The sequence below is a fragment of the Fukomys damarensis genome, unplaced genomic scaffold, assembly GCF_012274545.1.
Source record: "Fukomys damarensis isolate Sample0158 unplaced genomic scaffold, DMR_v1.0_HiC HiC_scaffold_24, whole genome shotgun sequence".
Lineage (NCBI taxonomy): Eukaryota > Metazoa > Chordata > Mammalia > Rodentia > Bathyergidae > Fukomys > Fukomys damarensis.
This window is the reverse complement of record NW_022900936.1, coordinates 58,082,442-58,107,254: the sequence shown is the minus strand read 5'-3', so window position 1 is coordinate 58,107,254 and position 24,813 is coordinate 58,082,442. Positions and strand designations below refer to the sequence as shown.

At 40.0% G+C, this 24,813-nt stretch overlaps 2 protein-coding genes across 4 annotated transcripts in view; one reads left to right on the top strand and one right to left on the bottom strand.

Moving 5' to 3' along the window:
* The window catches only part of Ccdc191 (coiled-coil domain containing 191), a 70,598-nt gene extending 59,690 nt beyond the window's left edge, over positions 1-10,908 (top strand). For both annotated transcript variants that reach the window (XM_010630081.2, XM_010630082.2), the window contains 4 exons: positions 2,940-3,083; positions 4,629-4,781; positions 5,297-5,442; positions 8,847-10,908. In XM_010630081.2, coding sequence (XP_010628383.1) covers positions 2,940-3,083; positions 4,629-4,781; positions 5,297-5,442; positions 8,847-9,072 — 669 coding nt within the window. In that variant the 3' untranslated portion in view covers positions 9,073-10,908. The remainder of the gene's footprint in view (positions 1-2,939; positions 3,084-4,628; positions 4,782-5,296; positions 5,443-8,846) is intronic.
* Positions 10,909-11,848: 940 nt separating this feature from the next.
* Zdhhc23 (zinc finger DHHC-type palmitoyltransferase 23) lies at positions 11,849-24,807 on the bottom strand. 2 transcript variants are annotated; one of them, XM_019208327.1, is made up of 4 exons: positions 24,449-24,807; positions 19,346-20,056; positions 17,675-17,842; positions 11,849-15,734 (listed from the first exon to the last, which is right to left on the bottom strand). In XM_019208327.1, exons 1-4 carry the CDS (start codon positions 24,589-24,591, stop codon positions 15,467-15,469), a joined length of 1,290 nt encoding a protein of 429 aa, XP_019063872.1. In that variant the 5' UTR covers positions 24,592-24,807; the 3' UTR covers positions 11,849-15,466. The 2 variants fall into 2 exon arrangements, with proteins under 2 accessions (XP_019063872.1, XP_019063873.1); XM_019208328.1 differs by having other exon boundaries at positions 17,675-17,833.
* Positions 24,808-24,813: the final 6 nt, after the last annotated feature.

Below are 24,813 nucleotides of genomic sequence, written 5' to 3'. Positions count from 1 at the left end.
GGAGAGCAGCCTACACAGATGTTTCAGTTGCTACTGTTCCTCTCTCCCAGCCAGAACAGTGGTCAGAACTGTCTCGGGATTCTCCCTGATCCTCTTTGAAAGGCTGATGGAGTTGCTAGAGGAAAAGCCTGCAAAAGGGTGGGAACCACCTCCAAGAGCTTTTTTCTCACACTTATACTCTGAGCTTCTAACAGTTCACCAGAATTTCTAGTTTGATTGTCTTACTAGCTCATGTGGTGTCTGGTGGTTTCTGCCTCAGCAAATGGCTTGGGTTTCAGGTCCAGATTTGGGGATGGCTTCCTGTCTCTTACCAGTTTGCAAAAAGAACATGAATTTGCTCTGTCCAGCTATTGACTGGTTAAAGAGACTGTTTTATTTCTCTCAGTATACCAAACCCAAACCTTTCCTTTTTAAGAATGTCCATAGAAATAGAGAAAGAAATTTGTTACATAACTAATTTCCATTTAGTCAGTTGTTGCTATCTAACTGAGATCAATGCATTTATAAACTGGCTGTACTTAAGCCTTCGAAAGGAGCTTTAAAATATAAAATGCATATGGCAGTTGCTTTTTTTTAAATTAAGGTTATTAAGTTTATTATTATTAAGTTTTTTCATTAAGTTATAATACAGTTTCATTCATCACTGGGACCTTGTATCTTTACATGGTGTATCTTGGTTTTCATTTTTTCTACATTCCCTGTCCCCCTATTTAAAAAACGTTACTCTTTGGTAACATGGGGATTGTTTATGACCTTGACAAGAATGCTTCCAGCAGTGTTCTGTGAAAGAGGCTGCTTTCAAATGGGCTAAGGGGGGAATGGATGAGGAATAGAGACCATGGGTGTGGGTAGCAGTCACATGGGATCAAAGAGGGATTTTAATTTTTAGGGTCGTGGTGGTGATTATTTTTTGTTTTTTTCCTGTTTGTTTGCTTTCATTTGTTTTTGTTTATTTTAAAGATGGGAGAAATGAGCACGTGTTTACATACTGATGAGAATGAGTCATCATAGTGAGGGAGAAATTAGTTTTGGGACAGTGTTGACTGCTCTGGACTCTTCTTCACATAGCTGAAATTCCTGATCCTCTTGAGGCATAGTAGTAGGTGGTATAGACATATATAAAAGACATATATATATAGACATATATAAAAGAGTCACTTTTTGTATATCATTTGTGCTTGTATAGAACATAAGTCAGAGAGAAACCCACATTCAGTTTCACCTTCTTAGCATGAGTGAACTATATGCTTTATGAAATCCTAGCATCTAGATCCCCAAAGTGCAACCTCAAAACAGACAGCAGTATATTATGTCATCATCACAGGAAATTGTGGATGCGGCTGTAGAGTTTTATGGACAAGGAAATGGAAAACATGGTGATGGTAATGAAATACAACCACCCTATTAAGGAATCCTTAACCGAGGGAGGAAATACACACTTAAATGTCTATAAGAATACAGAAATATGACTCAAGCAAATCTCTTATTAAATGTTTTTTTATTTTTTCCCCCATAATCCATTTGAAATTGGCCATCCTTTTGGTGCTTAGAACACCAAACACAGAGTTAGACTTCTAGGAGGATGGACCATAACCTACATGTGTATGTGAACAGTCTTGTAGCTGAGCCTCTCCAAAGGGCGGTATCTGGGTTCAATTTCTGCCTGCAAATTGCAGCTGCTGCCTTGATGCTACCAGGAATTTCAGTGGACGTGGAAACACCCCATTTCTCTGCTTTCCTCTTCACTTAACCCTCAGCTTCCTTTTATCACTATGAGAAAACCTATTGTAAACATTTTTATTTTTGGCTGTTCTGTTCAACAAGTATGTCAAGTGCCTGGAATAAAAATCATAAAGGTAGTTTTGGCTTACTGCTTTGGAGAATGTGGACATTTCATTTTTCAGGAACTTGTGTAGAAATGGGTTTTTGCATGGGAAATTTAGAGTGAGTCTCCCTTTCAAATTAGAAACGTTATGTCCCCAAGTCCTCCCTTTTAAATCATTTTCCTTGTTTGCCAAAGTCTCACTCATCATGTTAAGTAGCTTGTGAAATCAGCCAGTTTTTATCACTGCCTTTTTCTTAACATGAAATTATGGGAAGTAAAGAAAAAGAAACTTAAATGTTTTTGTACTTACACTCCAGAGAGTAAAGAGAGTACCTCTGTGAAGGCAGTCTACATCTGCTTTTGCTCTTGCTTTGCCTAGTATATGTCACTTGTTACCAGTCACCTTTTCTTTTTTCTCTTACCTTTATTATAGGCTGTTTTAATTAAAAATAAATAAGTGGACTGGGATTTAGCTCAGTGGTGCCACTGCCTGCCTTGCAAGCTCAAGGTCCCAAGTTCAATCCCCTGAACAGGGAAAAAAAAAAAAGTAAACAAGTTTTGTCTTCTTTCTCAGACACAGCCTTCAGGAGTGGGTTTTTTTCTGAGAGGAACAGGGAAGCTTAATGATGATCAAGTACTTCTAGCTTACTTTTGAATGTATTGTTCATCACCTAAAAAAGAAATCAGTAAGCATGTTCTTCTATACTTTTAAGGGAGTATCTTTACATGTGAACTGCATTATTTATATATAAATATCTACTTCATAATATAAGTAAAGGGACTACATTTCTGATTTTTCCGTAATAATGAGGAAAAACTCATGGTGGTTGTTCTGACTAGAGGTTTTACTTTAGTACAAAAACTTTTTGTACTTTCAGTACAAAAACAAACAGAAATGCACATAACCCTGATTCTTGTGGGGCTCATAACCAACATTTTTGGACCCTCTTAGCAAAATAGTTTCTTTTGTTTTTTTTTTTTTTAAAGCTCCGTTATAATGATTAACACACCATATAGTGGTTACATGTTCAAATTAAATACACTAGCTTTTTGTCCAATTGAAATTCATTAGTTTTACAATTGTGGCATTTTTACTTCATTATTTTTTTTCCAGCAAGAATTAGAGAAACAGAAAAGAATGAAGAGGAACAGAGAGCTGGAAGCAGCAGCCAAAGATCATTATAAAAATGTCTTGCTAAGGAAAAAAGGTCTGGAGCCTTGGAAGAAATTGAGACAACAAAGCAGGCAAAACATCCAGGTACAATGTCACACTGCTACCACCCCAAAATTAGAAAATGGACTTTTCCAAATAGCACAAACATTCAAGTGTTGAGGGGAGTTTGGTGATTTAAAAGCCCTAAAAATAAATTATTTGATGTGTATATTTCTTTGTTTTGGAAGAGTTTAGGTTTGGTCTTTAAACACTTTCATAATTTAACAAGTTGGAAAAAGCTAGAGTAAATTTTGAATTGGAGCTGTCAAAGGTAAAATGAAAGAAGTTTCTCTCAATTTTAGCATTGCTTAAAAAGCAGAAAAGTCACAGGTTTTAGGTTTCTGCTGTGATAAAGTTGAATAACAAACAACTCCTAAATATCAGACTTAAGTATAACTGAAGTATTTGAGTATACTCAGGTATTTATTTCTCACATATATGCAGGCCAGTTGTGAATTAGGTTTTGCTCTCTTCCCAAGGCCTCTTTGTGGGTCCAGTAGGTACTCAGGGCATGCATCTCACCCAGCAACTGATGTAAACCCAGAGAAAGCCTCCAGAGTCCACTGATATTTTATTGAACAAAGCAAAAGAAGGAGGCACTGTGAAATCACGTCACAAAGAGTATTAGGTATAATTCCATTATAGACAGCAGTATGCACCCTATAATACAGAGATATATGAAATCAAACACCATTTCAACTTCTGAAAGTTCCCCACAAATTTATCTACTGCATAGATCGAGATAATCAAGTAAAGCATCAAGAAGTACAAAACAGATGAAATGTTATCTTGCCTTTTGGCTTCCAGGCTGGTCTGTGCCACAGTCTTCCATAATGGTCATTTTGGCCAGTAACTATGACTTTTAAGAGGTTTTCTTGGATCAGTTGTAAACACAATGCCAAATGGCTAGACAAGACCTAGGAAAGTGTATCATTGTCTGGAGAGGACTAAGAAGAGTTCCCTCTCCTCCTTTCTCTTCAAAGAATGTAAACTCGGAATTGTATATTTTGGTAGAATGATACTGTTACCCTTTTAAGTTCATAAGACATTAAATTATTCATGTTATTTTTCTACCAATGGTTTTGTGGTCTATCAGTATTATCTGCATTTCAATGCTAGTGACAGTTGGTTCTACAAAACTAATGGAAAGTATCGGCATTTCCTCAGTTGACAGAGGTTAAGTGCATAACAAAGGGAGGGCTGCTGTGCTGCTGTTGTCCAAATTGTGGGACAAAATAAAGAAATTCCAAATTCCAGGATCCAAGAATGTTGCCAGACACCCACTTCAAAACTCAGTGGAAGTGAAGAGGTGGCTTTGGAGGTTGCTATTCCATTTACCAGAACCACCCAGTCATTATGATCTTCAGGGAGTCAGTGCTGAGAGGCCATGCATGGTTTCACTCTATAACCTCCAATACCGGCCCATGATCAGTGCTTTGAGGATGCAGAACTGTACACACTTAAGATTCTTCTTCCCTAATAACTGCCTAAATGTGATACACAGCATTGTTTGGCCGGCTGACAGGTGTTTTCTTACAAGATTTTAAAGTTAAAGACTAATTTCCTTTTTCTCATTAAAAAAACCCATAGGTGGCAGAAAAACATAATTCTTTGGCTTTACAGAGGAAATGTCTGCTGACCTGGTTCCAGTGTAGTCAGGAAAGTTTGGCTAGGAAGACGGCTCAGGCTGATCAGTTTTATTCCCAGCACTTGCTTAGGAGACTCATTCAGAACTGGCTACAGGTAAGGCCACAGGAAGAGCACTTTGAACACATCTCCATTTAATCCTCCACGAGAAAACTAAATGGACTCCAGAATGCCCATGGTCATTACGTTTTTTTCAAGAATAATATCCTGAACCCAATTAATTGCTTTGGAATGAATGTGAAAATGTCAAATTGGTTATTATAAAATTTTAAGTATGTACTTTTTTTATACATTGTATGTGTATACAATGTAATGTATCATATCAGCTTTTTTTTTTTTTATACCAACTGCCTGGTTAATGTCTCACAGTGCTTACATGATTTCATTAGAAACCTACCCCTCACTCTTATACCTACCTGTCTTTACTATTTCTGTCATTTTTATAGTACAACACAAAGGATATTCTCATGGCTGTTATCCTTTTCTCTTTATGCCACCGGTGTCCTTTGTTTTGCATGTTTGTTTCAATTCTTGTTTGTACTATTTATTTGCTCTGATTCTTTGTCTACTGATATTATTCATCTCATTTCTGTTTCTGTCCTTATCCCTAGTATGTGACTGATACGGAGAAAGAAGTAAGAGAACTCTGTGTACATTTTCTAAAGAAGAAGATTTTTAGGTCCTGGTTTATCCTGGTCAGAGAGCTGAAAACAGACTCTCAGAGCAAGCACGTGATTGCAGTGAAACATTGTGACAGGTAAGGTTTTCATCCCTAAGAACTCACAGATTCCCTACCTTCACAATCGCTCTGCAGCATAGTCTACCCCTGGGATGTGTCTGAAAGGACGAGGTGGAAAGTTGGTGAGCAGGACTCCTGGAAACACCGGATAGAGTAGGAGTTCCAGCTTGCAATTCATAACATGGGGTAAGGGCAAGATGGTAAAGCCCCTGGGTGCCAGAGTCCCTGTCTTTAAAGTGAAGAGGAGGAGGCCCACCTGTTTACCTCACAGGCACTGCCAATGGGAGTAAGTGTGTTGAATACATGAAGCACACCTATGGGAATTACTCTTTTTATTAATCATATAGTTTTATTTTTTTCAGCTTTTAAAAAACATTTATTGTGAAATATAACACAAAAACAGTTTAGATGAATTATTAAAAGTAGGCACCCATGTTACCATAGGCTGGTGGAACATCTCTACCCCAGGGGCTTTTTCTCAGGCACAGGTCCTTCCTGCAGGTAAACTGTCCTCCTGACTTATACAGGGAACACTTCCCTGCTCTTTTCGCTTTTCCTAAGTATGCAGCTTCAGTGCTATAATTGTTTAGCTTTGTTTTTAATTTTACATATATGGAATCATTGTATTAGTATTTAAAATAGTTATATCTTATTAAATCCAGCGTCGGGAAATAAGCTAGTCCATATAAGTAAGGTTTTTCTTTGTTTTCTAATTTTAATCATTTTGGACAGAAATGTTTTAAATGTCATTGTGACTTCCCTTAGAGAGTAAACAATTCTGTCCCTCTTCTGGTGATCTGGTGTTATTCCTTCTGAACATCACTTAGTGTGGTGGGTAATTTTGGCAATAACTCTGGCTTGAGACGTGAAGGCTGCTGTGACATGTAGAAGTGCCCTTTTCTCACTATCCACGGATTTCTTTTTGGTCACTTTGTTTTCATACGCATGTGCCACACACACATCTCTGCTCTATATAATAGTTTTCTTTTCTTGGGATACTAGGATGCCCACTCCTAGCAAAAACGGATTGTCCTTCTTTTGTTTACAGACACTAGAAATTGGTGGGTTGGTAACAGATAAACAAGTTGATTATAATTCTGTCTAAATTAAAATAAATATGCAGAAAGTCAGGGTGTTCAGAGGACTTGCCTTTGAATGAAATGCTTCAGCTTTAAAACTTGGAGGCAAGGACTACTCAATAATAGTATCCGTATGACCTGGCCACATAACCTTTTGAAGTCTCTCTGCTCTGACAAGTTAGGATAGCGACAGAACCTATCTTAGGGGCTTGTTGTGAAGACTAAACATATTAATATACTTAACGCAGTGCTCAGCTCAAAGGAATAGCTAACATTGTTCTAGTATATTATTAAACATCCTTTTTACGTACCTTTACTTTCTGTTAGCCCCATAAACAGACTGAGCTTCATTGAGGCTTTGACACAAACCATCTTATCTGATCACAGTGCACCCAGGGGTAGGGGACAGACATGATTTCCATTTTCTGGCAAGGAAACATAGGTGAACTGCCTCAGATGTACCAATAATAGCAGCTCCCTGTTATACCAAGTCTTCTGGATGCAAAACATCCTCTTCTTAGTGTATCAATCCTTCTCTCATCGTCTTCATCATTCACAAACTATAAACTGTAGTAGTAAGATAGTGTTCCTATTCAGGGTTTGAAGTTAGAAAACAGATACAAGAATTCATGCAATCAAATAAAATTATAGCCAGTGTCTGCTTGATTAAAAGAAATGAATTCTGCCAATAAACTCAAAGCTGAAAAAAAAAAAAAAGAAATGAATTCTGTGACTTTGTCTCTTCTGTTTGCTCCTTGCCCACCATGTTCCTGCCCCACTGGCCTCCTGTCTTATTCCTCAGACATACAAGGCTTATTTCTGCTTCAGGATATTTGCATGGCCTGATCTTTCATGTCAGTCAGCTCTCATTAGCCTACCTCAGTCAGTGCCTATCCATTAGTCTGCCCTATATTTTCCAACGCAGGGGGCAGAGCCTTTCAGTGGGGTAGAACAGTAGGAACTAAAATGCACTAGTTAGAAAATAAGTATAGCTAGAAAGACAAGATGAACAGCAGGTAAGAGTGGGAGGTAGGGTCAAGGACTGGGAGTGGATTCTACAGACAAATTCAGGAAGCTGTAAACCATGGACTGAATAAATAAATATTGAAATCAATGAAGCAGTTCCAGTCCTTGGAGCCTTTTTTTTCCTAAGTAAGACTTCCACCCACAAAAATCAACATTATCTGAAACATGAAACAACCAACAGCCATAAAATCAAGGAGGACTGAGCTGCATCTAGAGCTTTCATTAGCTGGTTAAGAGGCCAGAACAAATCTCATCCCTGTATCTAGACCCAAGTGCTCTGTACTTTTGTTTCAACAATGTAACTCCACTTGTAATTCTTCACACACTCTATGGTACTCTTGCTTCTACCCTCAAGTCATGCCCTCTTCTGGGAAAGCCTTTTCTTAGCCTCACTGAAATTCAACATAGACATTATATGCTTAAGAAACCTAGGCCTGCTCACCCCAGCCTAGGTGCTTCTCTCTGCCACTGTCCCTTCCCACTGTACTGAGACTATTTGGTTTGACTGCTGCCTTGGGCATACCTGTGAGGCTCACCTTGACATCCCTACCTCCCCCAAGAGCAGGCCCTGGTAAATCCTCAAAGGCCACCGTGCTTCCCTGTGACTGAAGGGATGCGCAGTTCCACTACGCCGTCCTCCGTCATCGTGCTTCCAGTTGGATGGTAGAGTGTTTGTTCTCAACCAAAGTTAGACTGACTTGCTGTTGGCGGTGAGATTACCAGCAAGCTTTTCACATGTGTCCTTGATGCTAGCGATTCTGGCACACAGTTCATGGCAGTTTTCTGTTATCTTTTGCTGTAAGGACTATGGTTGCCCAGTATCAGTGGTCCTAGTTTGAGCACAGTATACAGGCTGTGATCAGATCAGCCAATGAGTATCTCATAAACTGTAGTATCAAGGGCACTGGAGGCCCTGCTCAAATTCAGTCTTGTGAGAGACTTTCCTCACCACTTACGGAAAATGTCAGTCTCGTCGTTTTCTTTATAGCACTTTCTTTTTCTTTTCTTTTTTATGGTTTTTTGAGACAGGGTCTCACTATGTAATTGAGACTGACCTGGAACTATGTAGCCCAAGCTGTCTCAACCTCACAGCGATCCTACTGCCTCAGCCTCCTGAGTGCTGAGATTATAAGCATGTGCCACCTCGTCCAGCTCTTCATAGCATTATCCAGTGTCTGAAACCCAGTTGTGTTTTCCACGCTCTTTATATGTTTTATTCAGAATTATTTTAATAAAAATTATAATTACTTCACCTGGAAAGCTAACTTTTCCTAGTATTTCACTTTTTCCCTCCCTCTCCCCTCTTTGTTCTTAAAGGAAGACTCTCAGCCTCATACTTCAGACATGGAAGAAGTTTGTAAAATCGATGAAAGAGGAAAGAGTAAAAGAAGAAAGGCGAGAGCAGCTCCGCAGAAGGGTAGCAGAAATTCTTCCAGACTTCAGATGCTGGCACCCTTGTGACTGTGCTTACACAGCCATCAGATCCTTGGCCTTGGGTAATACGTTTGATACACCAGTTAACACAGACCAACACAGTACTTAGGGTGGGAACCTTGATGGGCTCAGGGTGTGTATACCTTATCTCGTTCTACGTGAACACATGCTTGTAGGTGGTTTATTTTCTGAGCTACTTCTTAGGCCACAGGAATTACTTTGGGAATTTGTACTTGCTTCTTTGATTTCGCTTGAGTTGCTGGTATTCACTCTAGCATTCATTTATCACAGTGGGATCACCCACAGTAGTGAGCACCACTATTCAAATGTATATTATGTATTTTTAGCATAGTAAACTTTATAAAAGACAAGTGATGGCCTGCCTGAATTTGTGAAGTAAAGTACGTGTCCCTGTGGCTTAATGTGAGTTAAGTAAGACTTAGAATACACAGTAGTACTTAGAAAGAGGGATAGCATGGCTACTTACAAGAGGGCCAGTATGCTAGTACCTCAGCATTAAGCATCCCACAGAGCCAGAACTTTTGGCCACTTCTGATGGCAAACCATGTATCAGAAGCTACTCTACACAGCTGCTGTCAAGAGTGGTTACTTAGATTTCAAATAGGCACCAAAGATACTGCATATGAAGGAAACCTCAAAAGCTAGTAACTCTATCAAAGACAGTAAGTCATTAAAATACCTAAGCTACAACTTCTAAATCATCTGCTTGATTTGTCTTCATGAGTTTGATCTAGATATTGAGATACTTATCTTGAACTGAAAAAGTTTTAATATTTAAAGTGCTATAAAGACTGATAAAATGCTCTCTTCTGTAAATTGTCTTGAGAGAATGACTTGCTAGGAAAATAATTTTTTCATTATAAAAAACATGCTTTTTGTAACATATTCAAGTCCATAAATGCACACAGTAAATTGAGAAAGGCCCTTGAAGCCTGGAGGTAACTATTTATGTTACAGATTTGAACTGGTAAAATAAAATTATGCAGTTTTTCAAATAAAGATAGCTGTTCCTGTCTCATATTTCCTAAAAGGAGGACTGCCTTTTCTAACTACCAACAAAATGACTTACACCTTTTTTTCACAGATGTGCAATGAAATAAAAAACACCCACACTGAACTTTACTTTTCCAGTAATCTTCCCCAACATACATCTTTTCTTTGATATTGCTGGCATCTAAAAACTCAAGTGTCTTTAAGACTAATGGTCACTAAAGAAAATGAGACTAAAAGTAATTCATACTGAATCTCTTTCCAGCTAAACCACTGTTTATACTTAAGTATAGTACAAATGCAGAATACTGGCTGATATTACCACCTAAAAACCAAGTACAATATTAATGCCAGTCCTGCAGACAAGAAACAGTGAATTACTTAAGTAAACATTTTATGGGCTTAAATAAATCTGAAGTTTTATTTTGGCCTCACCTCAGGTATCTTTGGCAGTCCATTCTGATTGGGCCAGCTAGATTTTTTACCTACTTCTAGAACCTTCTCAAGAGATACAAGAAAAATAATTTTGATGCTCTTTCTGGACAATCATGAAGATGTGCTTTGAAATGTTATTCCTAACACAATGCCTGAATTAGCAGTATCCTGATCCACAAAACTAGAAAAAATAACTACCAGAAAATCAAATTTTAGGGCCACTGGCAGGCCCACAGGATGGAAGTGAAAAGGTAGTCAAAGAGGTAGGATGACAGCTATACTACAGAGTTTTCTTAAAGTAAAAGAACCCAAAAGACATACACCAAGAAACACCAACTATCTTCCTTAAAGAAAGCACTTTATTTTCCATTTGAATAACTTGATCACAGGATATTATTTTACACAAGTGGCAGTTATTTGTAAAATCTCCACTTAAAAGGCTTTGTTTCTGAGTCTGAGGTGATAAAAGATTATGAATACAAGTATAAAAAGAGTGCAAAATGTTTAGCCACAGCCTTCAGATTAGCTCTAGAAAACACTTTAATGTTGTCAGGCCAGTTAGATTAAATATTGAATTTAATATTTAGTAATTAAGCCCTAACAACTGAAACCATCAAATCACCCAGACTGTAAGATCACAAGTTGAATTCTCAAGCCCTGTGGTATCCTGTCAGTGGCTCCACCTAAAAAACACACAATTCCAGTTGCTTCAGTAATTAGAACAGCCTAGCTCTGGTTTTAAAGCTTTGACTTTTAAATATGAATTTCTAGAGGTGAAAGGTACTGTCAGGAAGGCTACAGTACTAATAAGTCATGAACCCAACTTGGAAACAGGCATGGCAGCCTCTAAGAAATTTGTCTCAATTAATCGTTAAGTCTTTGGCCTGCTGCTAACACTAAAGTGAAATACTCAGTGCCAGCTAAAGTATGGATAAGTGTGTATTAGAAACAGGATTAAATTTAGCTGATTTCTGCAAAAAGTTTATAGGGAAAGTGGGAAGGGTAGGGAAAAGCTAATAAGGGAAAAGAAAACAATATGGGAAAATGAAAAAATGGAAATGAAGTATTTGTAGAGGGGAGACAGGAGGGGTGAAGAGAGGGTGGGGGCAAAGGGAAAAAATGAGAACCAAAACCTGTCATGTAAAGGTACAAGATCCCAATGATGAATGTAACTGTACTGTATCCCTAAAAGGTACCAATAAACTCAATGAGAGAAAAAAAAGTTTATACTAATCACAGCAACATCCCCAAGAACACACTGAATTTTATTCTTGTTAAGTTTAGCATGGCTTTCATTTGCCCCTGCTTTGCCTATGCAGTGTATAATATAAAATGGCACACTTGTCAAGTTGCTGCTGAGAAAACTAGATTCCCAACAGATCCCTCAAGCAAAAGTCTTTTATCATGCATTGCTTGAGAAAATTCCCCTTTTCAAACTCAATGAGGAAAAAAAAAGTTTATACTAATCACAGCAACATCCCCAAGAACACACTGAATTTTATTCTTGTTAAGTTTAGCATGGCTTTCATTTGCCCCTGCTTTGCCTATGCAGTGTATAATATAAAATGGCACACTTGTCAAGTTGCTGCTGAGAAAACTAGATTCCCAACAGATCCCTCAAGCAAAAGTCTTTTATCATGCATTGCTTGAGAAAATTCCCCTTTTCAAAATCCTGGTTACCAAAATATGGCTAAAATGAAGGTAAGTCATATAAACCTACTTATTTAAAGAGACCCTTAATATCACAAAATATTAATTTTTAAACATCCTAGTGAAAACTGTGCTTGTAGATGTTTTCATTTTGCTTCTATTAGTTTAGCTTTATAATAAAAAGCGAATGTCCTACCCAAAGGAAATTAGTCTATGAAGCAGATGCTCAGTATTACGTAGAATCTTACCGGCATTGTGTTTTCTGGCAGTGAAAGGTTCTAATACAGAAAATTTTCTCTTGCTAAAAATATTAGAAGTACCAAGGACTATTGCATAAGAGAGTTTGTAGCAATCTTTCTTCTAGGCAGATGGTACAGTGGAAGACAACAATAATTTCATTCACCAAAGGAAAACACAAGTTGGGGAACAAAGATCTGCAAAATCCTAAACACAAACACATATGTGGCGGAGGTGAAATAGGCAGCATACTGTCCTGAAAACACATGGAAGGCTTTTCTTTTGCAAGTTAGAGTAACCCAAGAAAAAGGCATTGTGAATTTCAGGAGCACCCAGCTAGAACCAGAGTACTTCGCGGGTTATTTTAAGACTCCTTTTAAATATTAAAGGATTTTTCTCCTTTCATCCAGTCGTGACTTTTAACTATTTCTCCTCTGAATCTTTCAAGCAGACCAGTCTTCCCAAGGACAGTACATAATGGGGTGATAATAACATGGGCATAAGAATGTAATGGAGGTAATTTATTAAGCTCCAGATCCATACGTTTCTGAGCAGAGGCTCAGGATATGGGCCATGGAGAAGGGAACTGGCTCATTTGGAATCACATTGAGGGGAAGGGACTCACATCTATGGCCAAGAGACTTCAGGGAATTTCTCCACTGCCACCATCACCAGATGTTTCTGTGGGACAGTTCATTCAGAGTCCTTGTCTGTTCAAAGATTCCACAGAAGATTCTTCTGCCCTCTGGAGAGAACCAAGCACTATCACAAAATCCCTCAAATAGCTCCAGATCATTAAAAAGGCTCAAAAGTCTAGGGGTCTAGACCAAGGATTTGGCAGAACCTAGAAAAACAATGCACAGATGGCCCCTCCCCTTTTTCTTGGTACAAACACTTCAGAAGCCTCAAAACCAAAAATGTTCAGGTTTGAGCTTTTCTGAAAAGTGCCAATAATGAGTTCTCAAGGAACTTAAAAATAAGCATCATAATTCCAATTGGTCACGATAATATGCACACAGCTGCTATCTAAGCAAGGGAAACTGAGTTGCCATATCCAGCAAACCCTTTAGGGGGACATGTTACAAAGATGGTGAACCTTCCTACTGCTCTCCAATGCCTTTTGTCATTTTATACTACTCAGCATCATATCACATTTGGATTGCTATTAAAGACTTGACTTGGCAAGCTTACAATTCCTACACTAATGTTTCTATAAATTTTTATTATCATTTGCTAGAAGTCAGAGCTGGCTATATAGCTGAAATTCAAGAGATGAAAATTACCAATTTCTGCCTACATATGCTGTCATTGATCTTATTACCATTTCCCTTATCTAAAAGCCTACACAGAGAGAAATTGGGTGCTGTCAGAGCCAACTTTAATTCTAAGTGAATATTTGACTCTGGGCCGAGGAGAGGGCATGACTGTAGAAACCACCGCATCTGCTATCATTCCCAGGCTTACTCCTTGGCTCGTCCCAGTGGAATACAGAGCCTATCATTTGTTAAACAATTCCTCTCTGGGGAGAGCAATAAGCCTGAATAAAAACATGACGACTGTGCTAGGGACAGCGAAACTAGGACTGGTGTTAACTACAGGGAGCAGAAGGGCAGGAAGTAGCAATAGTTCTTCTCAACACTTATGAATCCATTGCTAAAGCAGTATGTACAGAATGATAGAACAAGCTTGCAATGTTTTCCCTGTAGTAAGCAACAGGCCAAGGAAAATTGAAGGATTCATGATCTTTGGGATTGCAGAACAGTACATGTATGAAACCAGCCATTTCAAGAGGATATTTTCCCGCATCTGAAACTCTATGGCAGAATAACCTATTCTATATACATAACCCATTCTATATAAATATGTAATCCTTTATATATTTTCAGTTTTGAGATACAATTAAAGCAACAACTTGTTATTTGGGAAAGGGCAAGAAAAGAATAGTAATCCATTAATCTGTGGAAATTGTACATACCGTTTTTTCTCTCCTGGTGAGATACTTTTATGTAAGGAAGGTGAATGAGAAGTAATGTGCAAGGGAAGTGGGAAGTTGTCAATCAACTCTCCTAAAAAAGTTCATGCCAGAATAATGTGAATGCCACAAGACTGACTTTTTGCAATTTAGTGCTATAAAGTGACAGCATCTGAAATACTTACATGAACAAAAAAATCAAGCCCTTGATATTAATCGGCATCCCTACCCGAGAGAGTAAAGTGTTCCTGTAGGAGGGTGTGTTCTTCCAGCCACCATCACAAGTTGTGCTAGCACCTTACCAAGTGAAACATGGAAAGAGGAAAAAAACATTCATGCCTACCGGATGGAGTTACAGTACATCCAAAACAGCATACAAAGAAATAAACATAAGAACCCATCACCTAAGCTCATGATCACTGAAAAGAATTATCACTCATATTACACTGGTGAGGGTTATCTTTATCCTCATAACCAACTGTCCTTTCAGGGTCAGATGACCAGCTTCACACCTCTAGTCACCTCCTACCCTGTAAGTAGTCTGCATCTAATACTTAAGGAAAAATTCTCACTGCTGTATAACATGGTATATGCTGAAATCTAATGACCCTAATAAACTGGCTTCAATATCCTGACCTGTAGTCTTGGGATTTCTTAATACTTTATACCTCCACGGCTTCCCTCATTTCATAATGCATTTCGCACTTCTCATCCCTCCCGTGACCTTGGCGCTGGCTCTGTGAGGTAGCCAAGGCAGGCATCAGTACCCCTTGTTACAGATGAACCTGAGACTTCGGAAAGTGACTCAACTAAAGGTCATATGGCTATTAATAATTGAAAGAGGGACTAGAAACTATCCTAATCCAGAACTCTTTCCTCCATACTAACGGACAAGAATTGCTTCCATCAATTTGTGCATTAGCAATCCAAATCCTATTCAACTTTTGGTGACTGAATCAATTAATAAAGTGACTGGAAAGAAATGGCTCTACTTTTACTGCTTCAATATAAAAAAAAAACTCTTTAAGTTGTGAAGTCAGAAAAATTAACTTCTCTCCAGTCCAGTCTCCAAACCTGAGCGTGGCCCTAGAATACCTGTAAGAAACTGGGGACAGAGATGAACGTTCTGTGTAGACCCTTAAGTGTAAAATGGAAAGGAGTCAGGGCGGAGCCATCCTCAAGCTGCAGGGCAGGCACTTCAGACGATGTCCTCAGCAGGGTGGTGGAGTGAACGCGTGCCCAGGGTGGAGAACTGGTGCCAGTTCCGCAGGAAGCCCCTATTGTACCGGCCTGTGTCCACAATGAGCCCCCAGAGGAGCCGGCGCCCAGTCTTCTGACGAAGGGCCTGCTGAACCTCCCTCTCCGTCACATTGTAGCTGATGTTTATGAGCTGAATCAGGAAGATGTAGGCCATACCCGCAGTGATGATCACAGAGTACCACACACAGGTGAAGGACAGAGCCGAGCTGCAAACGGGAAAAAGGTGTCAAGGCTGCTGCCATGTTTGTCACATTCACAATGTTGTCACATTCATATATTTGATCCTTTTTTCAGTACTGGGGCTAGAACCCAGAGCCTTCACACTAAGCTGTTACCTGTTTTTATTATTTGAGACAGGATCTAAGTCACTAAATTGTGCAGGCTGGGCTAGAACTTCTGATCCTCCTTCCTCAGCTTCCCAGAATGCTGGTATTTCTTACAAGGGCGTACCACCACACCTGGTCACATTTTTTACCTATTACTGAAGACACAGGTATCTTCTCCATCTCCCTAAACTGGATGATACTTTATCCTCAGAACACCCATCAATAACCAGATTAACAACAACAAAAAGCTACTGTCCAATAAGGACCAGGGATTTAGCTCAGTGGTTCCAGCACCTGCTTTGCAAGTGCAAGGGCCTGAGTTCAATCACCACTACCAAAAAGAAAAAAAAGCCTAGATTAAACAATGTATGTGAGTTAACATGCTATGTTTTATAATTATTGGTACCTACTTTTTTAATATAGGAACAGCAAGGGCTGGTTTTTACACTTTGTATCCTCTACACAACCAGCATTCCACCTAATATAACAGTACTGAACATATTTGGTGAATGAGTAAACCCTAACTGTACCTAATTTATGAGAAAACAAAGATACCAAGAGATAGCTATAAATAGTCCCTAGGAACCCAATGGCAGGACCTAGGAATAGCATTAATGTTTTAATTTCCTTTCTATTTCAGTCCAATGCTGATGAACACAAAGATGATGGCAACTCCCAACACTAGAAGCCCTTTATCTACTTAGGAGATCTGTAGGAAACCGTAACATTTCAAACTAGCTACCTAAAACCAGATTAGTAGAGGACAGGAAAGATCCTGCCAGGCTCGATAATGAGACTTGTGTGGAAGGCCTGCTGATTAGCACCTGCCATATCATTATAGTCACTCAAACATTTACAAATGAAGTTGGTTGGAAATAAATCCATTTGTAAAACTGAAAGAGACTGTACATCCCATAACCAATATATAGATGAAGGTGCCATGAATCCTTTGCACAGGGAGAGTAGAACCACGATTTCAGTTCATTTAGGCCAATGATTGCTGACAGTGCTGGCCAATAATTTCACAACCAACTAGACTCTCCACAAATCTAGAAAAGAACTTTATCCCCAGGAGGAAGACCAGTGTATTTTAACAATGCCATAAACGTCCTGGTCTAAAAGGGCAATGAAAAGATCTGTCAATAGACTAATGAAAACAAATACCACCCAGGGGAACTAGGTAAAGACAGCAGGGATGGTTCTAAACATGAAGAGCACAAAAAAGAAAGACTGAGTCACAGATACCACAGAGCACCCATGTCAGAGAAGAGTGGAGGAAAGGGAATAAAGAACATGGGTGAGTGCAGGGGCCTGTCAAGAGTAGGGGCAGCCAGGCCATTTCTGTGAATCCCAGCTTTTGTGATTTCATAGGAATCTTCACAAAACACAATTGGGCCCCCACCTACCAGTGCCCAGGAAATCTGACCTAGATACCACAGCAATCATGAGGGGTGGTTAAAAAAGAAAAAGTAAAACAGAAAAAAACATGACAGGTAAGAAAGAAACAAAGGTTATAGAGAAGATGAGCACTTCTCAAAGGGCTATGTTGCTACCTTGGCACACAAATAGTCGTCTGACTCTGGATTTCTCCCCAGTGAAGCTTGGGCCTGTTTGTAAAGTACAGAGTCCTCATTTTTTTAATGGTCAATGATCTTTATGTTATCATCCTGGAAAAATGCACATAATCATTGCACAATTTTGTTGGCAGTTTTAGGGATACCCAGCACCTGTATAGTGGGTCTGCCTAACCTAGCAGTAGGTAACAGCCCCTATCGAGGGCTACCTTTATCACTTTGCTGACTGTAGAATACACATCTCACCTGTAATTTGAATAAACACCAGGACAATAGAAGAGAGCTGTGAAGATGCTTCTATCTCTACAGATGGTATCCAAGGTGAGAGTTACTCCATACACCGAAGTGAGCAAGAAGATCAGAAGGGCAAGTATAAATGCTTGATGATTTGATTCTCCAACGCAGCTATTTATCCTCAAATCAGCATGTGGGAGGAAGCAAACACATTTTTAAAAGATCTTTACATAACTCACATAATGAAGAGGCTTTCAAAACAGGGATACTGTAATAGGAATTTCAGTTATTAAAAAGTAAATTCACTTATTTTTTCAGTGTTAGGGAATTAACAATTTGTCACTGCTCTTTACAGAGTGAAATCCTTATCGTTTAGTTGAAGGATAAGATTAAATAAAAGGTACCGCCTGGCTAACAAATCATATGTATAAATTTGTGTTTATGTGCTGGAGATTAAACTCAGGACCTTATACATGCTTGGCAAGCATTTCTCCTCCAAGCTACATTTCCAGACCCTCTTCCTAAATATTAGTAATACCCAACAATGAAGAGTTATTTTTGTTATCACATGCTAAGGAAGATACACAGAAGACTTATAAAAACTTAAGAAATGATAAAGCTGAGTATTATAGAGCATAGGAAAATATATGTTAACTATATAAGACAAAAATAAAGGGCCCAAATTACAACTATGATGTGGGGTGAAGAACCCAAAGATATGAAGACCACCAGTCTGGTGAAAACAGTCCCATGTCACGGCCATCTGTAGTACAGGCTGTCCCGGTGTTCTCTCAAGCCCCTTATACCTCCAGATGCAGAGAAAGCTTCGTTTAGGAGAGGTCATGAGGCCCTCTGCAAGCCAGGATTTATAAATGGGTCATCACACATGGGAGGCAAAAGAGGTGGAACCCTGCAGTCACCCCATGTCCTCCTGTCCTTCTGTGCACCCTTGCCCTTTCCCATGTCCCCTCCTGAAGGCGGAGGGCATCTATATGCACAACAAGGCATAATTCATTGACCACGAGTGCCTTAAGAGCAACGGTGCTACACACACCATGCTTACAATATTCATGTCTGAATAATGACTCTCCCTTTAGAGTCACTCATTCAAGCTGCAACATTGTCTTTAAATGTGGTTCTAGGTGTCTTCCTTTGTCAGTGGTCAGCTCAAAGTGCAAAAGCTCATCTCTCTACAATAACTGAATAAAAAGTTACCTGGTAGGGCCTCAACTCCCCAAAAGTGGAAGTTACGAGCAGCATCAAACATGATTAAGGATGTTTGGCAAGAGGACAAAAGAGTTGCCTAAAAATACGGAACACTTTCCAGAGCTGTGCATTTAACAGAAATAGCACAGAGAAATACATTCATGATGAGAAGTTATTTTTTAAACAAATCATTCAACTCTATTAGAATGAAGAATAGTTCAAAGAAAAACTGCAAAAAAAAAAAAAAAAACCCCACCCAAAACTTTTTTGCTATTCTCCTTCAGGAAATGACTGAAAGAACTAAATTTGTGAAATCCAAAAAACAGATGACTAAGTGGGAACATCCTAACAGCCCACAAATATCTACAAGGTGTAAAGCTGAGAAGGAGAGAAATTTTAAGATAGCACAGAGATCAAATATGGCTAGAGTTGTATATGAATTTACACTTTCCAGGTCTTCAGATTTTCCCGACATACCACACACAGTGATGATCCATTCTCCTCACACAGATGCCACAGATCCGGCAATGCCATGCGCGGGCTGGTCGCACCAACTGGCACTTGGCACACCAGTCCTCCTTCACCTTGGCGGGGCTTCCTGCCAGCATCCTGGAGGAGCTCTTAAGATCATCCTTCACAGTGCGGCTGTTGAGACTCCCCAAAGTATCTGCTCCAAGGAACCCTTTGGTCTTCTCCTGCCCTTTTTTGTTCAGACATTCAATTTGGCAGCTGCTTAGGGATCTGTCATTGCTTGTGGGATTGCTGAGGTAGCCTGGATTCTTCTTGGCTCTGTACAAGGCAAAGAGTATCAGAAATAACCCGCAGGTAAGAACAGCCAGCCGAGTGGGCCCCACACGCCCTTTGGGAACCACTTCCCGCAGGAATACATAGTACATGTAGCCCAGTGAAAACAGTCCAAGGCTCAGGAAAAACAAAGTCTGTTCTTTCCTTCTGTGGGTGAGGTAGTAGTACCACAGTGCCAGCACAGGAAGGGAGGTCAAAACCACTACCCCCAGGAGGAAATGCCAGGAAGCCACACGCAGGAAGACAGGCAGAAGTACGAGTGGAGGGACGATGCTAACGTTAATTTTTTTGGCTCCTCTAAGCCAAGGAATCCGGAGGCGATCCGAAATTGTATCCATGATTCTTTCACAAGTCTCTGGCTGTACTGATTTACACGTAAACCATCTATTCAGAAAGAGCAGAAAGAAGGCATTTCACATTGGTGTGCTGAATTAAAAACTGTACAACCCTAAATGCTAAACAGAGGAACAAATGATAACTACAGACCAAAGGACAAGCATTATATTTCCTTACTACTAAACATGAGCTTTTCAGATTCATGTATCATTTTTTAATGAGAAAAATATAATCTTTAGAAGTTTAATAGTCAAGATTATTTCTTAAATACATAAATATATATACATGCTGTATATATAATGTTTAGACCTAGGTGGCTGCATGGTCAAAGAATTTTTTAAAAATTCACATCTAGTTGTGCAGACAACATGAGTATTTAAAAAAATACTAGGTAAACTACAAAGCAACAAGAATTATCCAATGAGGACAGCCCACTTTCCGGGGCTTTCTCTCACTAAATTTTTCCTATCTTAAAAAAAAAAAAAATCATCCAATGAATTTTTATGATCAAATAACAGTAATGAGTACTCAGAGGGTGAACATTTCTGGGTGGGCTCATCAGAAGGGTCTTACTGAAAGGGTGCGACCATAAGCTAGCATTCATGTGAGTGGAGAAAAAGAGAGGCACTTCAGTGAAGAGAAATGCGTGCAGCACAAAAGCTCCTTGCACCCAGGAGGTAAACCCCTCTGGCAGCAACGTGGGCCTGCATTAAGGAGGACGGGAGAAAAAAACCAATCTGAGTCAAGTAACTGATTACTGAAAAGAATGGTGTCTGTTGACTTTTTTGCACACTTAGGCTATATTTTAGTCTGAATAATTGTGTTCTTCCCAAAATGTGTACTTTAAAAGCTAATCCCCGATACATTAGAATTGAAAGATGGCACTGCCAGGGACCCACAGTCCCAGCTACTCAGAAGGCTGAGACAGGAGACTGGCTTCAGCTTGAGCCTTGGCAACGCAGCTTGACCCTGTCACCAAAAAGAAAAGAGGGGGAGGAAGAAGAGGAGAGGGGAAGGGAAAGAGAACAAGAAGGAAGAGCAAACAAAGAAGGAGGATGATGGGAAGGAGGAAGTGGAGAAGAGGCAAGAGGAGGGGAGGGAAAGGGAAGGAGACGAGATGAGGCCTTAAGGAGGCGATCAGACCATGCACAAGAGCAGTGCCCTCGTGAAGTGGATCAGCCAGAGGGGCTATCCGCTCTTTCCGCCAGGTAAGGGCACAGCAAGAAGACTCCCATCTATGAAGCAGAGAGGTGCCTTCACCAGACACTGTGTATGCTAGAGCCTTGACCTAGGATTTCCCAGCCTACTACAACTATGAGCAATAAATTTCCATCACTTAAAAATTCCTCAGTCTAAGGTCTTTTGTTACAGCAACTCAAAAAGACTAAGGCAGAAATTAGTACTAAGAAGTGGGGATGCAGCTATAACAAAAACCTAAACATGTGGAAGTGACTTTGGAACAGGGTAATGGGCAGAGGCTGGAAAAACATTGAAGTGCAAGCTAGAAAGAGTCTCTGCTGTGGGAACAGACCATAAAGAGCAATTCTGGTGAGGGCTCATAGAGGAGCAGTAGAGAAAGCCTCAACCTCAGAAACTGCCTGAGACGTGGTGGCAGACTTACAGCACATGTACCACAGGAAGCTGTCTGTTATCACTGAAAGCTCTAAAAGGTTCACTACCACTGGCCTAAGAGGTCATGGTAGAAATAAGAACAGTAGCAGCGTTCTGATGAGGCCTTGGTGGAAAGGAGCAGCATAGCTGGAAACTGGAGGAAAGGGGATCCTTGCTGGAAAGTGGCAATTATCTTGGCCAAATTGTGTTCATGTCTTAGTGTCTTGTAGAAGGTGGATATTTGGGAGAAGAAATTCTAAAAGTGTTCAAGGTGCTGCATGGATTCTCTTGAATGCTGTAGTAAAATGTGAGAACAGGGACAATTTACTACCAAAAGAGAAGGAGAAAAACTAAAGATTCGAAAACTTCTCAGCTTATCCTGTTTCAAGATGACTATGGCCACCCTCCATACAGCACTAACTCTGCAGGGACATAGGGCCCAAGAGCTGTGGAAGAATGGCCACCTCCATCTAGATTTCAAAGGATGCTGGAGAGAGCCTCAAGGCTTAAACAAAGAACTGCCACAAGGGCAGGGCTACAGAGAGTGGTACTAGAGTGTGCTCAGTGGAGCCACGGGGAGCTGTAGGAGCACTGGGAATGGAGACCCCACTGACGAAATACCTGGTAGAGCTGTGGGGCCAGTCCAAGGGCCCAGCATGCAACTCTAGCCAGGGAGAGTGTAGGCATCTGACTCCACCCCATGAGAGCTGCAGCGTGGGCCATAAAGGAGGGAAATCTCAGCACAGTTTCAGTGGGTCCAGAAGGTGGGACATCCGTCAAGAATTATTTCTTCTCACTTTGGGAATGGGAATGTCTGTCCTATGCATGTCCCACAACTGTATTTTGGAAGCATATAATTTATTTCACAGGTTCATAGTTGGGGGAAAATCCACCCAGGATGAAATGTTCTTGAGTATTACCCATATCTGATTTAGATGTTACTTAGACCATACTCTGGATTTAAGACTTTTTGTACTGATGTAAACACTTTTGAGGCTGTTGGGACAGAATGAATCTTGGGGGCCAGGAGTAGATACATGGAAACCCAATCCTCCATGCAATAGGACCAAAAGGTGAAGGCTTCAGGAGATAATTACGGAATAAGGACAGAGCCCTTACTGAATCTGCCAGAGCCTTGATCCTGGATCTCTCAACCTTTGGAACTATAAGCTATAAATTTCTGTCATTTATAAATTCCCCATTTTGAGGTGTTTCAGCATTGCAGCCTGAACAGACTCAGACAGCCCTTTCATAAGGAAAGATAGAGTTTAAGATAACTTTGATTGTGGACAGTTTTAAAATGTAAAATTAGAATTTGGGAGTGAGTGGTTGATAACCACATGGGAGTCGTGCAGCACAGCAGTGACAGTGGGACCCTGGAAACTCCTCTCCGGAGGCACAGGGTATGGAGAAAGCAGAGGGAGAACTCATGGGACAGATGCTCTCAAGAGCTGGAAGGGAGGAAAAGTTAGCAAAGCTAATGGAAAAGCTGTGGTATTTAGTGACCACAGTTATGGAAAGAGCATCATTTCTCCATCATTAGTGCAAAGTGCTCCATTTTCTCAGAAAGAATTTTAGATTAAGTCTAAAAAAACCTATATTTAATCGCTTCTCAGCCTTTTGGCTAAGATCAAGTGTAAAAAAACCTATATTTAAAGATAGCAGCTGGTTGTGATGGTGCACACCTGTAGTCCTAGCACTCAGGAGAATGAGGCAGGAAGATTACTGTGAGTTCGAGGCCAGTCTGAGCTAACTATATAGTGAGACTCTGTCCCGGGGGAAAAAAGACTATCAACATGGTCAAGGAAGAAGTACAAAGAGGTTATGAACAGTTTGTAGGAGTCAAGGTTGGTACAAGAATGCAGGGGTCTCTAGAGAATACTTCATGGCTAGATTAATGCATCAAGTTATAAATCAACAAAGTGCAGGTGCAGTGACATAGTTTCCGTAAGTGTACTATGGATTGAATTCAGGAGTGCTCTACTACTAAGCTATATTCCCACCTACCTAATTTTTTGACACAAGGTCTTACTAAATTGCCCAATCTGGTCTCAGACTTGCCATTCTCCTGCCTCAGCCTCCTCAATAGCTAAGATTACAGGTGTACGCCACTTCACCCAGATGCCAGAAGTAACAGGGAAAACCAAGTTCCCAACATCCCTATTTTTCCTACATTAAGCTTTCCATGTGACAATTTTAAATACATATTTATTTCTATTACCAGTTTATTACTGTTTAATGCAAAACTTTTTCAGTAAAGTTAAAAAATTATCTGTTTAGATAATTCCATCACTGAGATAATGGTGGAGATAAAAGCCCAATATGATCTGATTAAGACAGTATTGTTGCTCAGTCTGAAAACAATGGTTATGTGGGGAGACACAACCTTCCTGCTGCAACAGCAGAAAAATGATCTTTCAACCCCAGGTCTTTCAGGACCAGGTGTGACCAGTTTCACGCAATGAGGTTCTAATGAAAGACCATTAAGACCTCTTTGGAATTAATACGTTCATTTTTAACATACAGATCCTGCTGTCTTGTGTTGTTTATACATTTAACATGCCACTATCCTTCCACCTGTTTTTCTCTTCATCATCTTCTCTCTTTAAACGAAAAACGATAATATTCTAGTAAACTGAGCTGGACAATTATGCACTAATTTCTCTTTATAAAATCCTCACGCTTGCCATACAAAACTATCAATTTTATGTCCTCGGTACTATTGAATCAAGAACAAATTCTAACGTTGGGGATGGCAAGGCTGAAAGTACACATGGTAGTTCTCAAAAGGACCGGTGGGGTCGGCATCAGGAAAAGCTCTGTTCTTACCTATCACAGCCTTCATCGAGATCCTGGCAATCACACAAACAAGCAGCCATGTGGTTTTTCTCCCCATTTCGATCTATGTATTCGCAGCAGCACAGGGGCTCCAATTCAGGTTCTTCGGTTTTCTTTTTCTTCACTGGCTTCATACTGCCCTTCGGTTTCGCACTTGTGACAAGGTGTGAAGCCCTCACAAGGTAAAGGTGGAAAGAATACAACTCACATCTTGTAAACACATCTACTCCTCTGATTAACGCCAACGCCTGAACAACCAAAAATGAGAAGAGGGGGAGGGTGTCGCGTTTTCATTAGGTTTTTGTGGGTCCGCATCATCAGACTGGGGGGGGGGTCCAGGCTGCCCATCACCCCCA